Genomic DNA, 21,508 nt, shown 5'->3' with positions numbered 1-21,508 from the left:
AGAAGGCAAACTTTACAAACCAGACAAGAAGACCTGCATCTCTGCTCTCTGCCAGTCAATGCAAACAGACCTGATCCTCACAGAAAAGAGCACCTACTGTAAGCCCCAATAAAGGAAAACCTGTCACTCGGCAAAGCAGTGGAAAACATCAGGGCTATACCTTGTCAAGAAATAAAACATACTGCTCCAGGTAAAGTGAAACCAGACCAAAAACCATCTGTTTGGTTGACCCCAGAAATGAGCCAAGAGGCAGCAGGTCACAGGTGTCAAGTTTTCAGTATCTTTTCAGTTTCGAAACAATGAAGTCAAAGAGAAAAATTATATCTGGAATTACCATGCGCCGTCAGCTAATACACAAGGAATCCTGTTATGAGGAGGTACAGTTGAAGACCTCAGCTGATCTACATATGTGACATTACCATTATACTGTGTACTTGGGCCAGTGTAGAAAATGCAATTTAACAGGGAGAAAAACTGATATTAGTAATTTTTCAATTTTAAAAAGTTGAAACGTTTTTACTATTGTTAAAAATGCCATTCATCCCCCAGTGTACATTAAATACTAAAACACAAAACATGAAGGTTTACTATTGCAGCACAACAAATATATTTTAAACTTTCATTAACTTCAATCCAAATTCAGCAGTCAAGGAATATGTATCATGTGTTTAGTTTTGGTATTTTTGTTGAGTGGGTTTAAAAACAAATTACAAAAAACAGTATTATTATTGAACTGACATCAAAAGTGACTGCATCTTGCAGAGGGAAATCCTGATGGCCAGAGGAGAACAGAGTGTGCTGCTTCCCTAAATGGGAAAATGTACAAATATGATCATGGAAAAAAACTCAAAGCCAATGGGATCTGATAGAAAACATGAAGGCTTTCTGTTATAGCAAACACTAAATGTATGAAGGTGAGCTATGCAATATCCAGAAAAATCTGCTGTTCTATTGATTTGTGTACATACTATGAGAGGCCCTATAAACATACACAGCCAATATTCAAGCTAGACAGCCCTATTTTTTCACATTTACAGTCATTTACAGTCTGGAAACATATGCCCAGCAGAGTTCTCAGTAGACTAATCTATGTGTACTGGTATTAAATGTACTTTGCACATCAAAAGCATCCTGTGCGATGATTAAAATGTCCAGACTATTATAATATGTGATCCATCACCACGAAATGAGTCTTAAGTCGCACTGTTAGAAATACTGTACACCCATAAGACTCATTTCGTGGTGATGGGTCACATATATATTAATCGCAAACATTTTGTGTGTATTATGTGATTATCATTTATTACCATCTAATATTTTTTATTACGGTATAATCAGAAATTCTATGTGATAATGTTAGGATGTTGTGGTATACTTACACACTGCTTATGAATGATCTATGAATATATTAAAAAGGCATTTTGAAGGTTGTGATAGAAAATTGAGTGTGATAGAAAATTCATGATTATGCAAATATATATACATATCTAATCAGTAATTAATAATGGAACTTATAATGGTGCTGTTTATTTACCTATAATGATTGAAACAATATAACCTCACTCGAATCAGTCTGATGTATCGAGCACAATGTACTAATGCAAACTTGCTTAAGTAAGGGATTTCTATTTTCTATGAAGGAACTAACGTTATGCACTTGTTGTTCAAGGAGCAGAACACAAGACGCATGATTGCTGAGTGTCTGTTCTATTTGAGCTCATCGGATAATAAAGTTTGTCAAACACTTAAACATCTGACTTCGAGAAATTTCTTCCACAAGCTACAGTTAATGGAAATCATTAACAAAAACCTTTATCCGTAACCTATACTTAATATGGCTGGCTGAATACATGAATTGTGTGCATGATATTTCTCGCACAGCTTTTCTTGACAACTCATTCAAGGAATACTGCACACAACGCTGTTCTGTGGTGTGGCTTGCGATCTGTAATCTTCTGCACAACCACAGAATTAACGTATGGTGACCAAGCACACAGATACCCCTAGTGCTGGCTGGTGGTCTGTTCTAGTGTCACGTTGGTTGACCAGATGTGCCCAGGCTGCAAAAGATGATCTGTGACATTAAATACGAGTAACCATCGTGATAAAATGAAAAGAGTCCACACGGGGATTTAAACTATGCATGACCTCGGTCCTGCAGGGGAGTACATAAACACACCAAAAGATTAAACAAGTGTAAACCAGCACATATGGCTGCTTCCAAAAACAATTCCTTCCCCTGTACTCTAGTAAATGCACACAGACCCTGATTCCTGTTGTAGCCCTTTAGCTACAACATTCCATCTTTTTATCCTCATGTCATTTAGTTTTGTTTCCACCCCACAGAAAGAAAAATTCAGATTCTCTGCTAAGAAAACATAGTGATTAAACACAATAATTATTTTCAGAATTTTACCCAAAATGGTACATATTGAAATTTCCAATTTCAACATAGATAAACTTCTTTGGTCAAAATAGCTTTGGTTTTAAAGATAAATATAATTTAAATAGTATAAAATGGCTAAGAGGATTTACACCTCTAAACTAGACTGAAATTATTTACACACAGTTACAGACTGGTATTTCCTCATTTTGCTTGGTCTTCAAGTTATTAACCACTGTGACATTCAAAGCAGTCGTTCTATGCTGTTGGCCCTCATAAATACTAGTTAGATGGTGTGCCTCTATTACTACTTCAAGTAAGGTTTGACTGAGAAAACATTCAATACAGCACTAAACCAAAACCGAAAAAACGAGAAGACTTAACTCCACATGGGATTGAACTTGAAATTCTCTGATGCCAAAGTATAATTTCTGTCAATCAAAAAGAGCTGCAGCCATTTTCACAGTTCCTTCAATTGTCATGCAGCGGTTCCATTTACTCCAAGGGAAGCTGAGTTTCCTGGAAATGATGATTGAAAGCATTTGTTCAATAAATGTCTAGCTTTACTGCACTGTAAACTGAAATGCTATTGAAGTCCACTGAAGTTGCATTCAATGGATTTTATTGCATCATGCAGCCATGGCAATGTATTGTAAAAATAAAAAAATGTTAGAGGAACTACAAGAAATTAATGCTGATTCTGAACGAATTAGCCAAGTGTTACGGTCCGCATCCATCCCTCCCTGCCCTTCATGTCTCTTTCCCATTTGGCCAGCAGGTGTTGCTGGCCATCCTGTTCCCGCATCTGACTTTCCCTCAAGCTGGACCCTTGTGTGTTTTTGCTGCTTTCTGGGCTGTTGTGTGGTTCAATGGGTTGAGTGTGTAGTACATGGGCTGTAACCCTCCTGTGATGGATTTAAGGCTACCTCCAGACCTACCTCATCTGTTCAATTACTTATTTGGTTTTCTGTTCCCCAATGTTTTATAAAAATTTTCCATATTACTTTTACTGTGCTAGGTTTGCCCTGCTTGTGTCCCATTTGATTTTGGGTTTGCTTCTATTTGTTCTTAGTCCTTCCTAGTGTAGTCATTTCTCTTATGTTCCATAGTTCGGTTTGTGCTATGTTCCTGCGTGTTGGTTGCCCTGTTCCCTTCCCTGTTCTTGATCCCAGTATTGCTTTGTTTCTGAATGTGCCACCTGCTACAGCACCACAGTAGCTCAGTCCATAACAGCACACTGGCCAGGGGTCAGCCTAGGGCTTGGACAGCATGGGGTGACTACAAAGCACTGTGCCGCCATGACACAGTGGAAAAAGACAACTCTCGCAAATTCAGGGTGTCCTGATACATGCTCATGTACGCCGTCCCACATCCACCAAAGTTGGTCTCAGCATCCACAAGACACACCTTCAACCACACAGCCACTAAATCTCCATAAAACTGCCAGGTGCATACTTATTAAAAGAATCAGCAGTGAGTGTGGGTGCATGTTGGGGGGAAGAGAGTTGTGTGTGTGCATGGGAATGTGTCTGTGTTTCTGTTTGTGTGTCTTGTGGATTTTGGGGCAGGGAACAAGTTGGCATCATCAATTTTCAACAGATCCCCCACCCCATCAGCTATTTTTTCCCTAATCTGTGCAGCACAACAATATGACAGCATTTAAATTCATCTCCTGGAGAGATGCCTTTGTTTGTGGAACCCGAGTGGAGAAGCAAATAATTCAGTTAAAGAAGGGACGCAAATTGAAAGCCATGGCACTAAACCAAATGGTCACCTAGCTGTGGAGAGAAAATGTGGAAAAGTGTCTTCAAAAAGCAGTTTTGTAAACAGGTGAGGTCGAATAGTTTGGATTTCATCGTTTGTGGTACTCTGCTGGTAAAGGTTTTTCTTGTATAAGTTTGTAAATGAGATTTTGGTACAGTTAAGTTGGGAATTTGTTCTGGGTAATGTTTAATTTGGTTTAATTGATCTTTTTGGGGTTTAGGCTCATTAAATTGTGGTTTTATTTTTGGGAAAGTATGCTAGTGTTTTAACCGCTAGCATGCTGGTTTAGCTCGCAGGCGAAGACAGAATCACCACTCGAGATCTTTTGTCTTTGTTAGGCGAGCTAGGAGTGCGAGGTAATCAGAACACACAGCTCATGAGTGTTGTACATTTACAGGTAGGGAGAAATTTCTTTGTATTTGAATGTATTCGAACTGGAGCCGGATTATGTGTGTAAATGTATGTTAAAGTGTAAACACTGTGACAGCACGCTAATTACTAATACAGATTTAAAAAAAAGCAAACTGCAAGATACTACCTAGACAAAGACTTTTGGAGCAATGTGCTTTGGACAGATCAATATAAAATGTCATTGTTTGGACACTGCAACGGAAGACATGTTTGGTGTCAACCAAAGACAGATTCTGAGCCAAAGAACTTCATACTTTATTTCCTCCTTACTTTATACTTTATTTCCCTAGTAAACCACCTAGGTTGCAATTTCCTAGATTTATTCTTGCTGGAAACAGGTATGAAGTCCTCTTGCACTTGCAATAATGTGCTTTTAAAAAATTCCCAGGCCTCTTCAACAGTTTTGTTATTTAACTCCATCCAGTTCACAGTTTCTAGTTTTAGTCTCATACACTTAAAGTCAGCCTTCCTAACATTATATATTTTTGATTTGGACTTAGCTCTTCGAACACTAAACTGAACCTCAAATTTGACCATGTTATGATCGCTACCGTCAAGTGGTTCTAAAACGTCTAATTTACCAATCCTGTCCTGGTTATTAGAGAGAACAAGATCAAGAATGGCATCTCCCCTGGTAGGGGTGTTAACAAACTGAGTAAAAAAACAATCCTGTACTAATTCCACCATCTCCAGTTCATTTTCTGAAGAGCCAGTGACAAAGTCCCACTGCATTCCTGGTAGATTAAAATCACCCATAACTACCACATAATTTTTATTGCTCATAGTCCTAATATCACTGTATAACAATCTGCTTTCCTCAGCAGCTATATTAGGTGTTCTGTAACAAACACCGACAATTAGGCTATTTGAGTTTTTAGCATCTAATTTTACCCATATTGCTTCCGTAGTTTTATTTATATCAGTAAGTTCCCTTGCCTGCAAGTTTTCCTTTACATATACTGCAACACCACCCCCCTTTTTTCCTATACGATCCTTACGGAACAACGTGTAACCATCCATATTATATTCATGTCCATCCTTTTCACTCAACCACGTTTCAGTTATTCCAATAATATCATAAGAGTCTGATGAGATAAAAGCCTCTAAATCATGAATTTTATTCCTAATACTCCTGGCGTTTAAATACAGACAACAAAGGGTAGGCCTATTACGGTGCCCACTTACAATATGATTATTTGGGGCTTTCCGTTTCCCCCCACTGACATAGTTAACTAACCTCCCTGCCCCCCCAGTCCCTAGTTTAAACATTCCTCAACTACTCTACACATACGCCTCCCCAATACACTGGTTCCCCTCTGGTTCAGGTGCAACCCATCCGGCTTGAACAGGTCCCACCTGTTCCAGAAGGTCCTCCAATGCCCCATAAACCTAAACCCCTCTTTCCTACACCATCCTTTTAGCCACGCATTTAATTTCTTTATCTCATCTAACTTAGCCTGACTTGCACGTGGCACGGGGAGTATTTCAGAGAATACCACCGTGGACGTTCTGCTTCTAAGCTTATTTGCGACATCTAGAAATTCATCCTGCAGAACAGCCCTTCTACCCTTGCCTATGTCCTTGGTGCCAACATGCACCACGACAACTGGATCCACCCCAGCTGGGGCCAAAAGCTTGTCCACACGATCTGGAAGGTCTCCTACCTGGGCACCAGGCAGGCAAGACACCGTACAGGACCCTCTATCACGCGTGCACACATAACTGTCTACTCCCCTAATAATGGAATCCCCCACTACCACAACCTCCCTCTTCCTGGGGGGAGGCGGCTCCTCAGTGCCCAAGGGCCCACCTGCCTCCCCAGTCCCTTCCGGCTCTAAAGCTGGAAGAACCTGAAACCTGTTCGACACAGTCACCTCAGGTGATGCCGCCTCTGCAACGTGTGTACGCCCCTTCCTGCGTCTACGACCTACGGTCACCCAGCTCTCTCGACCTCTCTGCTCTTCATTCTCCCTCCTCCCCGCTAGTGGCGTACACACCTTCTCCCTAAAAGGCGTATTAACTTGCTCCTCTAACTCACAGTTGCATTGGATGAGAGCCAGTTGCTCCTCAAGGCCGCGAACCTTGACCATGAGCGAGTCCACTAGCTCACATCGCTCGCAGATGAAGTCCGACTGGACACTAACGTCCAGAAGGGCAAACATGTTGCAAACGCAACACTGAGCCGGTCCCATAATTAACTAACTCACTATGACCCCGTATTCCCAGCCCAGTAAATTTATATAGTGTATTTAACTTTAAAGATTAATTAGCCTAACGTTAAATGCAATAAAGTGCCGAGTACACTAAAATAAGTTACTTGTGTTGAAACGGAACTTAATTATTATTAAAATTTTAAATCCGATAAATTTACTACTACTTACCAAAAGAACTTCTGCCTGAACCAAGTATGAACTAAAAACAAAGCGAAATCGAAGTTGCTCTTGGGAGGTCGAAAAACCACAAAAACCCCCTCACAGCAGGCTACTGCCGGAGCGGGGAAAAAAGTGGAAAATGTCCTCCCGGCCCCGACTGGCGACCGAGCAAAGCTCAGGAGCAACTGTCCTTTTCCGGCGCTGGGTAACGTTACCGACGCTAGATATTATTAGCTGTTATCGCCCCGCCGGTGTTTGTTACGGAGTTAAACGCGAACAGAAAATGCTGCCCACTGTCCGTAACAATCGCACTGTTAATTAACAGACAGGACAGACAAGCACTCACGTCGACCGAAATTAGAACAATAAGTAGAAATAAAACAGCCACCCACATAAACAATTAAAGCACACAAACACAGCTTGAAGAATTCTGCATTCGAGAGTGGGGAAAACTTTCTGTCAGCGATTTCACAGATTGATGGTTTCAGAAACATCTTATTGAGGTTATTTCAGCCAAGGGGGGACATACTAAGTATTAGAGCATAGGGTGTCCTAACTCTTTCCTCAGTAGGAATTGGCATATTAGATAATTTTTTTTGTTAAATATGTGAATTTGTTTCTTACAAATAGGTATTATATATATGCAGCATACACACACCCGTGATCCTACACATATACATGTATATTTCAATTCCTATATCTATAACATACGCTAAAAAGAAATAATAATGATACTGATAGCTCAACCTCTTATGTGTACATTCTTGTATGTGCAAGTGTAGGTGTGAACTGATTTGTCATTGGATGTGCTGGCATTTGATGCCGTCATGGGACGTGAGAGCGCCCCCCCCGCCCCACCCACCCCCGGGCCAAGGCGTAGGCAGGGGGAACCAGGCAACCGAGGTGCCAACCCCCGTACAAGGAGCACAGGCAGCGAGCCCCGCAGTCCCGCCCGCAACCCCCGCACCGAGGACAGCGGGTCCAGGCGGATGGCCCCCCACATGTCGGAGGCCCTGGTCCCCCCCGGCCGCCCTAAAAAGTTCTAAAAAGTTACTGATATCTAGTTGGATGGCTAGATGAACAACGCTTCAGTTCCCAAACTTCTCCTCAGGGGCACCTCAACCATTCCATGATTTTGTTCAAATTCACCAACAGCTCAATTAAATTGTTAAATATATTGCTTTAATAAGTCAGTGAAAGATGTACTAGCTGTATGAGGTGTGCTAGTGGCCAAGTCAAAAAATACATGGCTGCACTGGACGGTCGCTGCAAATATTAGTATGATTTTAGCAGAGGTTCTGAAATGGCTAAGCTGACACACTTTGAAAGGCATAATATCATAGCTTTACACCAACGTGTGGATAATATAAACATCATTTTCTTTGCCTGCCTAAGACTTTTGCACAGTACTGTATATGTGTGACAGAGTTGTGTGTATATGTCTACAATGCATTAAAATTAGTGGGTGCAGTTCGGGTATGAGGGCACCACCACTGGCAGATGGCAGAGTCCCCCAACCCCCTCCCTGCATCCCAAGGCCCTAATGTAGCATGGACTGTGTATATAAGTAAAGTGCAACAAACCGGTGAGAAATTGAGGCAGGGGCACCCCACCGCTGGTAGATGGCAGAGTACGCCCGATGAGACCCCAGCTAGCATTCAAGCACGGAACAACCCCAGGCCCTCTGGCAAACGGGGAGCCGGTCCGGCCAGGCAGGGTAATCCCCGACCACCCCAGGCAGGACTCGCAGGCAACCAACGAGGTGTCGGAGGCAGGACTGCAGCTGGTTGACGAGGCGCTGCAGGCAGAACCGAAGGTGACCCCCGATCCGAAGCCAGGGGGACCCGCAGGTGACCACCGAGCCACAACCAGGGGGACCAAAGCTGAGCAAGGGGGTAGGGTGGACAGGACCTGACCCCGGCACAGGTATCCTCTCCCTTTCCGGGAGACTGAGAGGGTGGGCCTGGCCGGGATCTGACATGCTGGGGTGGTGGTGGACAAGTCACTGGGGAAGTCAGAGTGGTCCCCAAGGGGTCCCACTCGAGCTCCTCCTCCATCTCCACTAAGGGAGGAGGAGTGATGGTTGACAGCATGTCACCTTTCTTTGTTTTACCTGCATCGAGGGCATGTAGTGCCGCCTTCACTTGAAGATCACTATTCACATTCTAAATAGCCGCATTTACACGTATTCAAATCGCATTTGCATGGTAATTTGATGAACAACGCAACGGTGAAACGAGATCCAGATACAGCCCTATCTGCATCATAAAAGGGGGGGGGGGGATGTGGCCAGGTGTGAATGGCTTTCATGCATAAACATGAAAGCTGCTACATATTCAATGACAGGAGACCAGAAATAGTGAGTTAGCTTTTTCTTATTTATTTATCCAACTGAATGTTGCCATTTAGTCAACTACACCATTTAGTCATCTTCATGTAGCCAAGACTTTGGTGATCAGATATCTGAGATCAAAACAAACTTCCACCACAAACTTACTATGTACTTTTATAATGTTTCTGCAAGTGTTCCAAACTGCATTTTGCAGTGTCTATACTTTGATGTCAAATTACAAGCTTCACATAAATCTGACATATTTACAAAGTACATTAAAATAAAGATGAGTGTAATGGCAAAACAAATATATAAATAATTTATTTGCCATGAATTAAGTTTATGATATTGAATGAAATGAGTGACCATGCCCCAGTCAGTGAAAGTGTGTTCCCTACCCTTATACCACAGAGGGTTAAATACACAAAACTAATAAAAACAACTGAAATCAGCTGATTCCACACGAGGTTAACGAGGGGGCGTGGCACACAGGAGGAGTAGACAAGCGGGACATGACAATTTCTTAATAAAGTACTAAATATGTAATGGGTGTCTTAAACATACAATAATGTAAAAAAATTTACATTAGTTTAAAGATTACTGCTGCTATTTTTGCATGAGCTCTGCATGTGCTCTTTAAGCCATTTCTAATCATTTCCATCCTTGCTGTTTAAATCACTCAAGAATAGACATCCATCCATCCATCCATTTTCCAAACCGCTGATCCTATTGGGTCGCGGGGGGTCCGGAGCCTATCCCGGAATCAATGGGCACGAGGCAGGGAACAACCCAGGATGGGGGGCCAGCCCATCGCAGGGCACACTCACACACCATTCACTCACACATGCACACCTATGGGCAATTCAGCAACTCCAATTAGCCTCAGCATGTTTTTGGACTGTGGGGGGAAACCGGAGTACCCGGAGGAAACCCCACGACGACATGGGGAGAACATGCAAACTCCGCACACATGTGACCCAGGCGGAGACTCGAACCCGGGTCCCAGAGGTGTGAGGCGACAGTGCTAACCACTGCACCACCATGCCGCCCCTAAGAATAGACATGTTTATGGGAAATTTATTTATTTTGAACTTTTTTCCTTTACAAATTCCTTTACAAATACTGCAATACTTGAAGAAATTGATATTTTCCAGTGTCATGCAGCCTACTCATGAAATACTAACTACTATGAAATATCTAACAACACACAATGCAACATTCAACATGGGGTAGTAAAGTGATACAGTATGTGGCAGTACGAGCAGTGGAGAAGTTTTTAGATTACTGAGGATGCAGCAGTATTAAAAAATTGACATGACCTTTAATCCACCAGACAGACGTAAACTATACATGAACGGACAGTCAGGACACTCCTTGCATTGTGTGCACGTCACGTCATGCACACCTTGGTGAAGTACATCATGGCCCAGGGAAATATCCGGTTGTCATGGGAGATTCAGGAGAGTGAGAGTTTTATAGATTCAGCGGTAGCGGCTCCAGGTACAACTTACAACAGGTGTCAGTTATGTCGTGAACTGGCGGACGTTTTGAGGTAGGCCTGTGCTTTTGAAGAGAGACGGTATTTACCCCAAAAGCATAGCTCATAGCCTTGAGGCAAATTGTTGAATAGCCAGAGCCAAGTGCAGGCAGTAGGCAAAATGGCATAATTGACCGCCTGCTAGTGGCTTTGAGTCGTCACGTAGGGTTCATGTTATTGAGACTGTGCCTGTTCCCCGCACTTTTAATCATGGAGGTCTATTCTACCGTAGTGTATGACATAGGAACGTGATAAAAATTAAACCAAATCCATGATTAGATAATAGGTGTAATGAAAGACTAAACCTTGGATTTCTGTATGTAAGATCACTGGCTCCTAAGGTGCTACTAATAAATGAAATGATTTTAGTCTTGGTGCATTTACTTACTGAAACTTGGCGTAAACCAAATGAATTCATGGAACTAAATGAATCTACTCCAGCTGATTACAGTTATAAGCATAACCCTCGACCAAATCGCAAAGGTGTTAGTGTTGCTGCAATATTTCAGTCTAACCTAGGAGTGTCTGAGAAAAGTGATTATAGCTTTAGCACATTGGAAATTCTTGTTCTTAGTCTTACTGGCTCATCTCCTTGTAGTTCACCTCCAATCACCACTGTTATTATGTATAGACCACCTAATCCATACAGTAATTTTCTTAAGGAGTTTGCAGGTTTTTTTTAACAAACCTGGTAGTCACTGCTGGGAAACCTGTGATTGTTAGTGATCTTAATATTCACATGGAGAATGACAGTGATCCTTAAACAACATTTGCTGCTATTCTTGATTCTGTAGGTGTATGTCAAAATGTAGCCAGGCCTACTCATGTCTGTAACCATACCCTGGATCTGATTCTTAGCCATGGTATCCTGGTGGAACATGTATCTGTTATCCCTCACAATATTTTACTTTCAGATCATTACTTATTAATGTTTGAAATACAGTATAGCCTCCCTACGGCCGCATCTCAAAAGTACAGTATCAGATGTTCCATAGCCTCATTAACTACAACAATGTTTCTCAACCGACTTCCACAGTCCTTCAAACTTACATCTGAAGCCTTGTAGGAAAATGAACTTGAATAGTAAACCGTGAACATAGTGAAATTGTTTTGCAGATCTTGTAGCTCCACTTAAGAAGATAAAACCTCCCCCCTAGTACTTTGATCATACATATGAATTTAAACCAGCTTTGCACAAGGTAGAGCACAAATGGGGCTCAACTAAATTAGAAGTTTTCAGATCTGCCTGAAAAGAGAGCTTCTCTAAGTATATACAAGCACTAGCAACTGCTAGGTCTGTGTCTCTCTCCAGACTAATAGAAGAGAACATAAACAATCCTAAACAGTGTTGGGTTCAATGTTATGCTGATGATACACAGTTATATATATAGATGACGCATCTAGATGATGCATCACAGCTCTCTCTCTGTTAGAAGACTGTGTACTGGAAATCTGGTGCTAAATGGCAAAAAAAATCCTTATATTAACCCCCCCCCCCCCAAAACAAAAAAAAATAAAAAATGGAAGTACTGTTAGTTGATCCCAAGGCTACTCGAAATAGGTAAGCCTCAACTTCAGTGATCTTCCTACAATACAGTGGTCAGAGATCTTGGTGTTCTGGTTGATTCAGATTTATGTTTCGATGCTCACATAAGTAGTATTACTAAAACTGTGTTCCACTATCTATGGAACATAGCCAAGCCTCGGAAGATGTTCTCCTTTCATGATGCAGAAAAACTTATACATGCCTTTATAACTTCCATACTGGACTACTATGGTGCCCTCCTTTCTGCTTGGCCATCCAAATCCTTATATAAACTCCAGCTAGCACAAAATGCAGCAGCCAAGAGTTCTTACAAACACTAAAAAAATGTATCATATTAGCCCTGTTCTATGCTCCATTCACTGGCTTCCAGTTAAGCCTGGGATTGACTATGAAATACTGCTATTAACTTATAAAGCACTAATGGCCTTGCACCAAAATACCTTAGAGATCTACTGGTCTCATACAACCCTCCTTGTTTGCTTTGATCTCGAGGAGCAGGATATCTATTATTACCTAGGCTAGAAAAAACTACAGCAGGCTGCAGAGAATTCCCTTTTAGAGCTCCTCAGCTGTGGAAGTCTTCCATTGAATGTGTGAGATTCAGACTCACTCTCAATATTCAAGTCTAGACTAAAAGCACACCTATGTAGTCTAGTGTGTAGGGACTCTAGTTCTAGTGAGTTAACTGCTCACTCCCAGTTAGACCTGGGTGGGGCCGGTGCCATTGGCTTTGAATGAACGGAACTGTCAGTGCTGTCACTCTAGCTTCACACTTCATCGTGGACTTGAAGTGTTAACATTTTAGGGACTTCCCATACCTGCGATGCCACTTTCTTATCCCTCTAACTTACGCTGCCAGAGGTTATATATTGCACTCACCTAACGGTTTGCACTGCTTCTAGTCTCCCCTACTTTTGCTAATTGCATGTTATTTTGTCTACTCCTCCTGAGGTGCTGCCTGCAACATCTCCCTATTTGTGGCATCTTTCCAGCCTGCTTGCCCTTCTGCCTGTAATGTCTTCCCTGTATGCATTGCTGCCGTACTACTGTTTGTCCTGCCATCTGAAACAGCACCAGGAACTGCCTACCATCACCTGCCTGCCCCCCGCTTTGAGACTCAAATGTTAAAATTGGGACAGTGTAAACTGGGACTGCGCTATCTTGCTTAATTGACTTTTTCTGCCAGCTTCTGGAGGATGGGCTTTCCCCTTTGAGTCTGGTTCCTCCCAAGGTTTCTACTTTCTTGGGAGTTTTTCCTTGCCACTGTTGTCTCTGGCTTCCTCAATGGAGGCTTTGGGCAGGGATGCTGTAAAGCGCTTTGAGACAATGTAATGTTGTGCAAATACGCTATACAAATAAAACTGAATAGAATTGGACTGAATTACAACCCTGAATAGTTTGTATTTTTGGTGTCGCACAATATTTGCACTATTATCTGCTGCTATGCATGTATATTGTACATCTCTATACCATATTTGTTCTTCCAGATACATATATGTCTCCATATCCATGTTTATTTTTACATACTCATACTGATATTAATTCTACCCAAATGTTTATTCTATGTTTTGTTACCCTGTGCTCATTTACCCAGTCTGCAGGAAACAGACAAGTAAGCATCTCATTGCACTTAGTACGTGTAGTGATACCAGTGACAATAAACCTTTTGAGATTCAGAGATCTGATGAACTGCTGAAAGTCTAAATGATTAACTGTCTATTCAAAGGTACAAAAGCAACAACACTGAACAGAGCAGGGCAGTCTTTTGATTGACGGCCAAGTATCAGTAACAAATGCGACTCAAAGCAATCTGTCCATCTACAGTTACTGTCTGCATTACTGTTCCTGTTTACATTACTGCCCATCTGTCCCTTGGTGTCCCTCTGTCTATTTATGTCACTATGTCCCTTGGTGTCTCACAGTCCTGTTTCACAGTTCGCTGGTCCCTCATGCTGACCTGCAGCATTGGAATCAGGAACATCCAAGCCAGTCTATTGTGTAGGACTACACAATTTACATTTAAAATAGGTACAAGCTGAAACACAAAATTACAAACACAGTGGGCAGAAAGTACAGGCATTGTCTATATGTATAAATACACCAGCGTAAGTCACATTAAACACACCTGGTGCATACTTTCTGCATTACATTTCCATGACATTTAATAGCTGAAGATGGAAAGAACCTTTTAAATCTCAGTGCAAAATACCTGTTCTGAAGAAATTTAAAAATCTTAATAAAAAAATTTGTGTGAAATTAAAAGACAAAGGTTACTAAAAGGAAATGGATTTGGATATATTGATAAAATATATAAAGCATACACATATAATGGCCTTCATGTCCACACTTATGGTAGGGCCAGTGACTTAGTTGGCCAAAACCTTCTAACACAATAAGCTGGTAGTAAGAAGAACTGGAGAGGATTTACAAACTAGCAATGTGGATCATCTAAAAATGAAGATACTGCAGTCAGAGGAAACTAAGGGGGGAAAAACCAAACATAAGTGTTCACTGCCACCAAATGAACTGGACCCAAACAGGCATGCATGTAAGATGGAAACACACACCCCCCAGCATAAAGGCCCAGCAGCCAGGCTTACCACAGTGACCACATGCTTCTCCATTGCTCAAGTCCTGCATTCGACACTCCACAGCACACCTCAGCACGATGGCAGATGGAGCGGCCGGCTCAGGCCAAGGTGTGTGTGGATGAGGTGTCCTGGAAGGGTCGCGTTTGTGTGTGCGAGAGGAGGCACCTAACAGAGCTCCCAAGAAGACGAAGGAGTCCAAATCCCAAATCTCCAAAACCAAACCACAGGGAGAACGGGAGAGAGGGTAATGGGGGAGGGTGGGCGGTGGTGGGAGGCAGGTCAGGTTGCAGAAGTTGTGCTACATTTGCAAAGTTGTGTATTATATTTAGCCCTTGCAGGATGAAGCCCAGACAGAAGCTACAGGAATCACCCCCCTCATCAAACACAGCATAGCCTCAATCAGGCTGAAAGACCCTTCAGCCATGAGTGCTACCTGGAGAAGCTATTGGATGGGGGTGATGGGGCTGACAAATCACACAGCCCGCCAGGGACTGTGCACCATGCGGCCCATTTCATGCAAGAAGGCAAGCAGGGCAGTGGATGCAGCACAGCGGTCAATAGGCTAATGATACAGCACCCATACAGACAGCCCTAATGTAAAAAAAAATTAAAGACCAAGTCTGAATAATAGTTACCTTTGGGTAATCATTTGATTTAAAGAATAATGGATCAGAAGTCCAGTGAGTGAATATCACTTAATATCTATGGGTTGCACAGTGGCTCAGTGGACAGCGATGTTGGCTCACACCTCCAGGGTTGGGGGTTTCTCGAGTTTGCATTTTCTTCCACAGGCCAAAAACAGGCAGTGAAGCTAACTGGCATCTTTAAGCTGCCAAGAGTGGAATATGTCTGTATTTTGTGATGGATAAGCTTCAGGCCTCCTGCAACCCTGACTAGTTTAAGTGGTTGAAAGACGGCTGATAGTAGGGCTGCTCGATTATGACAAAAATCTTAATCACGCAGCTAGTTTGGCCAATACTGAAATCACAATTATTTAACACAATTACTCACTGGCTTTGGAAACATCATGCATTTCTGGAAATAAAAAAAGTCTATTTAACAGTGGTTTTCCTTGAACTCAAAATATAATTCAAATGAGAAGCAAATAAAAAGGGATTGGAAGGGGGTGCCCTGGATTTGTAACACAAGACAAAATGGAAGCATCATTGCAAAATAAAATAGGCACAATAATTGTTTCATATTGATTATTTTGGTTTGATAATTGTTGGAAGCCAAAGACATAACTCAAATTAAAATTTGATGAATTGCCTAGCCCTAGTTGACAGACTTGGCCTCTAATTTACATTTGCCAGTTACAACAAAGTTCAAGCATTTAATAAGAAGAAGAATAAGTTCAATACTACAGTGGTACCTCCAGAATTCAAACCAAACAACCTTCAGATTAGCTCCAGAACCAGTGTTTCTCAACCCAGGCCTCGGAATCCCCCATATGGTAAAAATTTTGATTCCTCTGAGTTCCTAGTCAATCAAGAACACCAAATACCTGCTACAGGGAGCTGAGAAGGAGCAGACATGAGAAGGAGCAGACAGACTGTCTACAGGTCACCAAGGACTGAGAAACACTGCCCTAAAACACTATACTGTCAGCTCTCGTGGACTTTTTTGACAATAATGTCACATGGGAGTCACATTTACGCCCCAAAACCAAATTAGCATAAAGATATAGAGGGGAACAGTCAAAGCCAGGTAATACCAGATGCATCCAGGTGGTAATGCAGGCTTCCCTGACCCCAAGCCAAAGCCCTTAAAGCCAGAGAGTACCCTGCATGTGTCAGCACAGTTTAAAGGGAAAGCAAAAGCTTAGAGTCCATCCACCCATCCATCCATCTACCCATCCATCCATGCCACGGTCATGGCAGGCTGGGAATATAGGACACAAGGCAGAGGTACAGCTTTGAAAGGACATCAGTATAATGGAGTCTCTTAAGGCAAATAATCTCAAATTACTATTGAAGCTGACACAGCTGAAACTGGATGGAAAGTCCATTGCTAAATGACAGTAACACAACTAAAGATTTCATGCAAATTAAATGCATGATGCATTTCAAATGTAGGCATATTAATGTTGTGTAATATTTGCATAACTGGAGGGCAGTAGCTACTGTGCACTCAGCTCTTCTGTCCTGGTTATGCAGATATGACTGCAAACTCACATGTTTTTCCATGGTTTTCTCCATGTTTCTCCACAGATACATGGTCATTCCCCCTGTAACATGACTATACATTTTAATCTGCCTTAATATATTGCTTTAAAAACACATATATTTCAGAAAACAAAGTACTGTCTTAATTAACCAGGGCTTTTTAGCCCAAAGGACAACAGGAGGTCTCCAAGCCAAAGGATGACCTTCTCTGATGACTATAAACTAAGTGTCATTATAGTCGCTACTTCTCTCTTTGAGGTGATTTTTTGCTGTGGGCTTTTATCCAGAGTAATTTGTAAACTGCACCTGGCTGAGCGGGCAGCCAATACCTATGCATTCATTTGGATGCACAGACCATCATGACTACCAACTCTTCCGAATGACCAATATACATTTAAATAGCATATTTTAAAGAGAGAACTATATTTAACATACATTCCCATATTGCCCATAGATCCAACATGCTTCAGTCTAATGAAGGTAAATCCCTATGGTTCTTCTGGTGATCTCTGTCAGCTGAGTTGAAAATCTGTACTTCCCTGCTGACCCTGAGTTCCAGCACCGCCCCCCTGCACCTCACGCACAGCTGAGCGTGGCCCCGTAACAAAAGGAAACGGTGCTATGGAGAAGAAAATCTCTGTGGCAGGTGTGCACACCACTGGCTGCCTAATGAATCCATATCTGGAAGTGAAACAATAATCCTACAGCCTACTCAAACCATTGGAGCGCTAACAGGGCCACATCTGTTGGGGATCAGGGCTAGTGTGGTGCTCAACCATCACCTGCTGCATGGCAGTACTTGGGTCCCAGTTTGAAGCAGCCCATACTGGTAGGTGCATGGAACGTCTTGTCTCTCCAGCAAGATGTCCATCTTTCACTGCTGTCAGGGGAGCTCTGTAAACTCCATATTTCGGGAGTAGCTGTTGCTATAGTGGATTAGCTCCTTCCAATGGTGTCTGATGACACTCGTTTCAACGAGCGTATTATGAGACTCAGGCTAAGGCACTCCTTGGGTGTCTTCTTTGTTGTCTCAGTGTATGCTCCGACTATGGTAAGTGATGTCTCGTTGAATGAAACCACTTATAAAACAATGCTGAGCAGAACAACCCAAATGCAACACTTAACAAACAAAGACTTACTTCAACGAAAGCCACTTGTTAGCAAAGACCACTAATAACAATTTTTACCATGAATAGGGCTGGACTATATAAACAATATATACACTTGACACCATATAAAATTGAAATGATAAGAAAATGAGAAAATTCAATTAACTGTCTATAAGGAACATGGTTTGACAGCACACATCAGGACAGAAGAATGGACAACTTACATCCAACAAACACACAGCGAAGATGACTGAGTTAGTGAAGCACCCCAAGTACTACTGTTTTGGTAATATCCTGGAAGAGATAAGTGCATCCTCAAGTGCCAAGCGTCAAGTGCCAGTGAAGAAAACGACCACGCAGCAGCCACAACATCTTTTGAAAAAGGAAATGTCATGGATAAACAAGGCAGAAAGACATTGGTGGTGTGTTGGTACTTTGGATATTTAAAGTCAGCAGACTGTGCATTGTAAACTGCCGAAAATTTGTGCCATCTAAAACTGGAAATACTAGAAACTTCTTTCACTCCCTTTAGTCCTGCAATCCAGGACATACTGTACAGAATGCAAGCACTTACTGTCACAGACATCAGCACTGTCAAGCCGGTGGCCTAAAATGAGCAGCGAGACGGTCAGAGGAAAAGTCCAGAAACTGTCCTGTCAGTGTTGTGCTCTATGATGAAAAAGTCCATTCAATTTGTCATCTTTTTCATGTTCTGAAGATGTTTAAGATAATTTTAAGCTGAGGTTGAGCACTGAAGCAAAGAAATAATGATTTGAACTATATTGTGTCATCGAATGACATGATTTCTAAAAGATTGTCCCTATTAAAACACCACGGACCGGGTGAGGTATTTAAAAGGTAAAACAGTACAAAATGATCAAACTGTAGCCTCAGAAACCAGGCATGTCAGTGTTACTCCTCTACCTCAGACCAAATGACATTAGATGAAGAGTAGGAAGAGTAAGTGGGCTGAGCCGGGTCAGCAGAGTGGGGCCTACCTGTCGGACAAAGCTATTGGAGGTGGTGTCAGAAGAGGTGCTGCCATCAGAGCGCTTGAAGCGGCCCTTCCGCTTGCCATACTTGCCCTGGCAAGAAAAAGAGGCATAGGTCAGAAAACTGGGCTCCCCAGGACAGGTGCCTATGCATCCTCCAGGAGGCAGGGATAAAAAAGCTGGGCTCCTCAGGACAGGCGCCTATGCATCTCCCAGAAGGTAGGGGTCAGAAAGCTGGGCTCCCCAGGATAGGCACTTGGGTGTCTTCCCAGAGGCAGGGGTCAGAATGCTGGGTTCCCCAGGACAGGTACCTGGGCAGGGTTCAGAAAACAGGCCTGGGGCCTTTCAAGTATGATCTCAAAGCTTAATCACTAACATCCCCGCGAGTCACACACAAAACACAACATCAATCAATAAATAAATCCTTAAATCGGAAATGTCTTCTACTCCAAAAATGACACAACTTTAACTAGAATATAAGTATATAAAGAATGAAAGTTGAGCTTCTGGACTGCTACCTCTGGTGCTTCCAAAACTCTCAGCAGACCAGAAGGCATGTTTCTACACTCTCAGAAAAAAAGTTAAAAATTTGTACCTTTGCTTCTCCCTGGGGCCGTACCATCTACGTTCTACCAAATTTAACACTTAGCTTTAGTAATGGTACCTTTAAAGGCACAGAAATGAACACTATTGATGGTACATTAATACTGTTTGTACCTTTCGGGTTGTTCCTCAGACTCCATTTCTGTAACTTAAAAAGTACAATTACAAGGGCACAACCCCTGTGGATCGTGTGATTTAAATGTTCAGATCCTGGAAAATTCCCTTTGTGATTCAAACAGGAACCTCCATTAAATTAAGCCCTGACTATGGCCACATTGCCATAGAGACACACTTCCCATTAATTACTTTCTGTGCTAATCTGGAACCATATAATTAAGACTATATTCTTCTAATAGGTGCACAATTTCTGGCCTAGATTGCTGACTCGAACACAAAACTGGCATGTTGCTCAGAAAGACTCAGTCAGACTGTTCTCTCACATTCTTCAGCACGTTGGTCAAGGGTCTGAAGCCCAAAGTTATTGCTGCGAAGCAATGTTTCTCAACCCGATCCTTGGAAACCCCCAGATAGTCTACATTTTTTCCCTGCCAGTCTGTTTGGCAGGAAGCAAAAACATGGACCATCTGGTTGACAAACACTGCTCTAAGACTAACAAGCAGCATGACTTTCCCTATGAAATTGCCGAAAGAACTGAATTAGCAAATGCGTAAATCTAAATTAATTTTATTTTGCAATTAAAAGTGTATCTATTATTAACTGAACCGCTGCATTTGGCCTTTGACAACATATGTGTTAACTTTCCTTTTAAAACTATGACATATACTGCTCATAGATGCCCACTGATGCTGTACTTCACTGGGAGTCTATGACAGCTTCATACGTAGTTTCTGCTTAGGCAAAGTTGATTGGACTGATAGACTTACAGCCAGATATTTTAGACTCGCCTGGAAGCCAAGCTTCTCTGCATGGTGTTTGGGAGACATCGCAACTACTGATAACATTAACACTCACAAGCTTCACAGACTGTCAGAGGTGTTGATTCGTAATATTTATTCATTCTGTCACATGAAGTGGCACATAAGGATTTCATTGCAACAAAGAGTGATATTTTTTGTATATCATCTTGTGCTACTGGCATTTGTAAATATTGTAAATAAAGTCATTACCATTGAGTTTGGAGTTTGTTTAATTTTCAAGTTCAGTGATTTTTAGTACGTCACTTTGGTAGGTATATTGCTAACTGAGCTCTGTGTGTGTTCAAGCTGAGCTAGAAGTTTTGAAGTAACATAGCAGACATTGCTGCTAATGTTGTTGACTTCATTAAAAAAAATTGATACAAAAATAAATCACTTCTAGGAATCTAGGAATATGCAACCCCCCCACACCCCACCCACAAAAAAATGAAAGTTTAGCAAAGGCACAAAGGTCTTCATTATCCAGCTTAGTCTTAATCATTCCATAATAGCGGTGAGCCTTGCAAGCAGAAGAAACAAACAGAAACAACAACAGGATTAACTATCTTTTATTCTTTGGCTAGGATCTTTTGCTATTATTTCAGACCTCCAGGGATTTTTTTTCTCTCGTTCCTTCCTTGTTTTCTTCTCATCCATCAACTTCTGCATTTTCAAAGTCTGCATGTAACACACTTCTGCAATGAAGACTCTGGGAAGACCATAGTAAAGGGCACTGTATATACTGTAGAAAGGTACTGAATATAACTTGACTGTGCAGGAGTCATCACT

At 42.0% G+C, this 21,508-nt stretch overlaps 1 protein-coding gene across 4 annotated transcripts in view; it reads right to left on the bottom strand.

Moving 5' to 3' along the window:
- LOC125724114 (voltage-dependent L-type calcium channel subunit beta-1-like) overlaps positions 1 to 21,508 on the bottom strand; it is an 83,480-nt gene that overhangs the window by 44,591 nt on the left and 17,381 nt on the right. For all 4 annotated transcript variants that reach the window (XM_049001062.1, XM_049001063.1, XM_049001064.1 and 1 more), the window contains exon 2: positions 19,209 to 19,295. In XM_049001062.1, coding sequence (XP_048857019.1) covers positions 19,209 to 19,295 — 87 coding nt within the window. The remainder of the gene's footprint in view (positions 1 to 19,208; positions 19,296 to 21,508) is intronic.

The sequence above is a fragment of the Brienomyrus brachyistius genome, unplaced genomic scaffold, assembly GCF_023856365.1.
Source record: "Brienomyrus brachyistius isolate T26 unplaced genomic scaffold, BBRACH_0.4 scaffold55, whole genome shotgun sequence".
Lineage (NCBI taxonomy): Eukaryota > Metazoa > Chordata > Actinopteri > Osteoglossiformes > Mormyridae > Brienomyrus > Brienomyrus brachyistius.
Note: the sequence above shows the minus strand (reverse complement) of the source record. Positions and strands in the feature narration are given on the sequence as shown.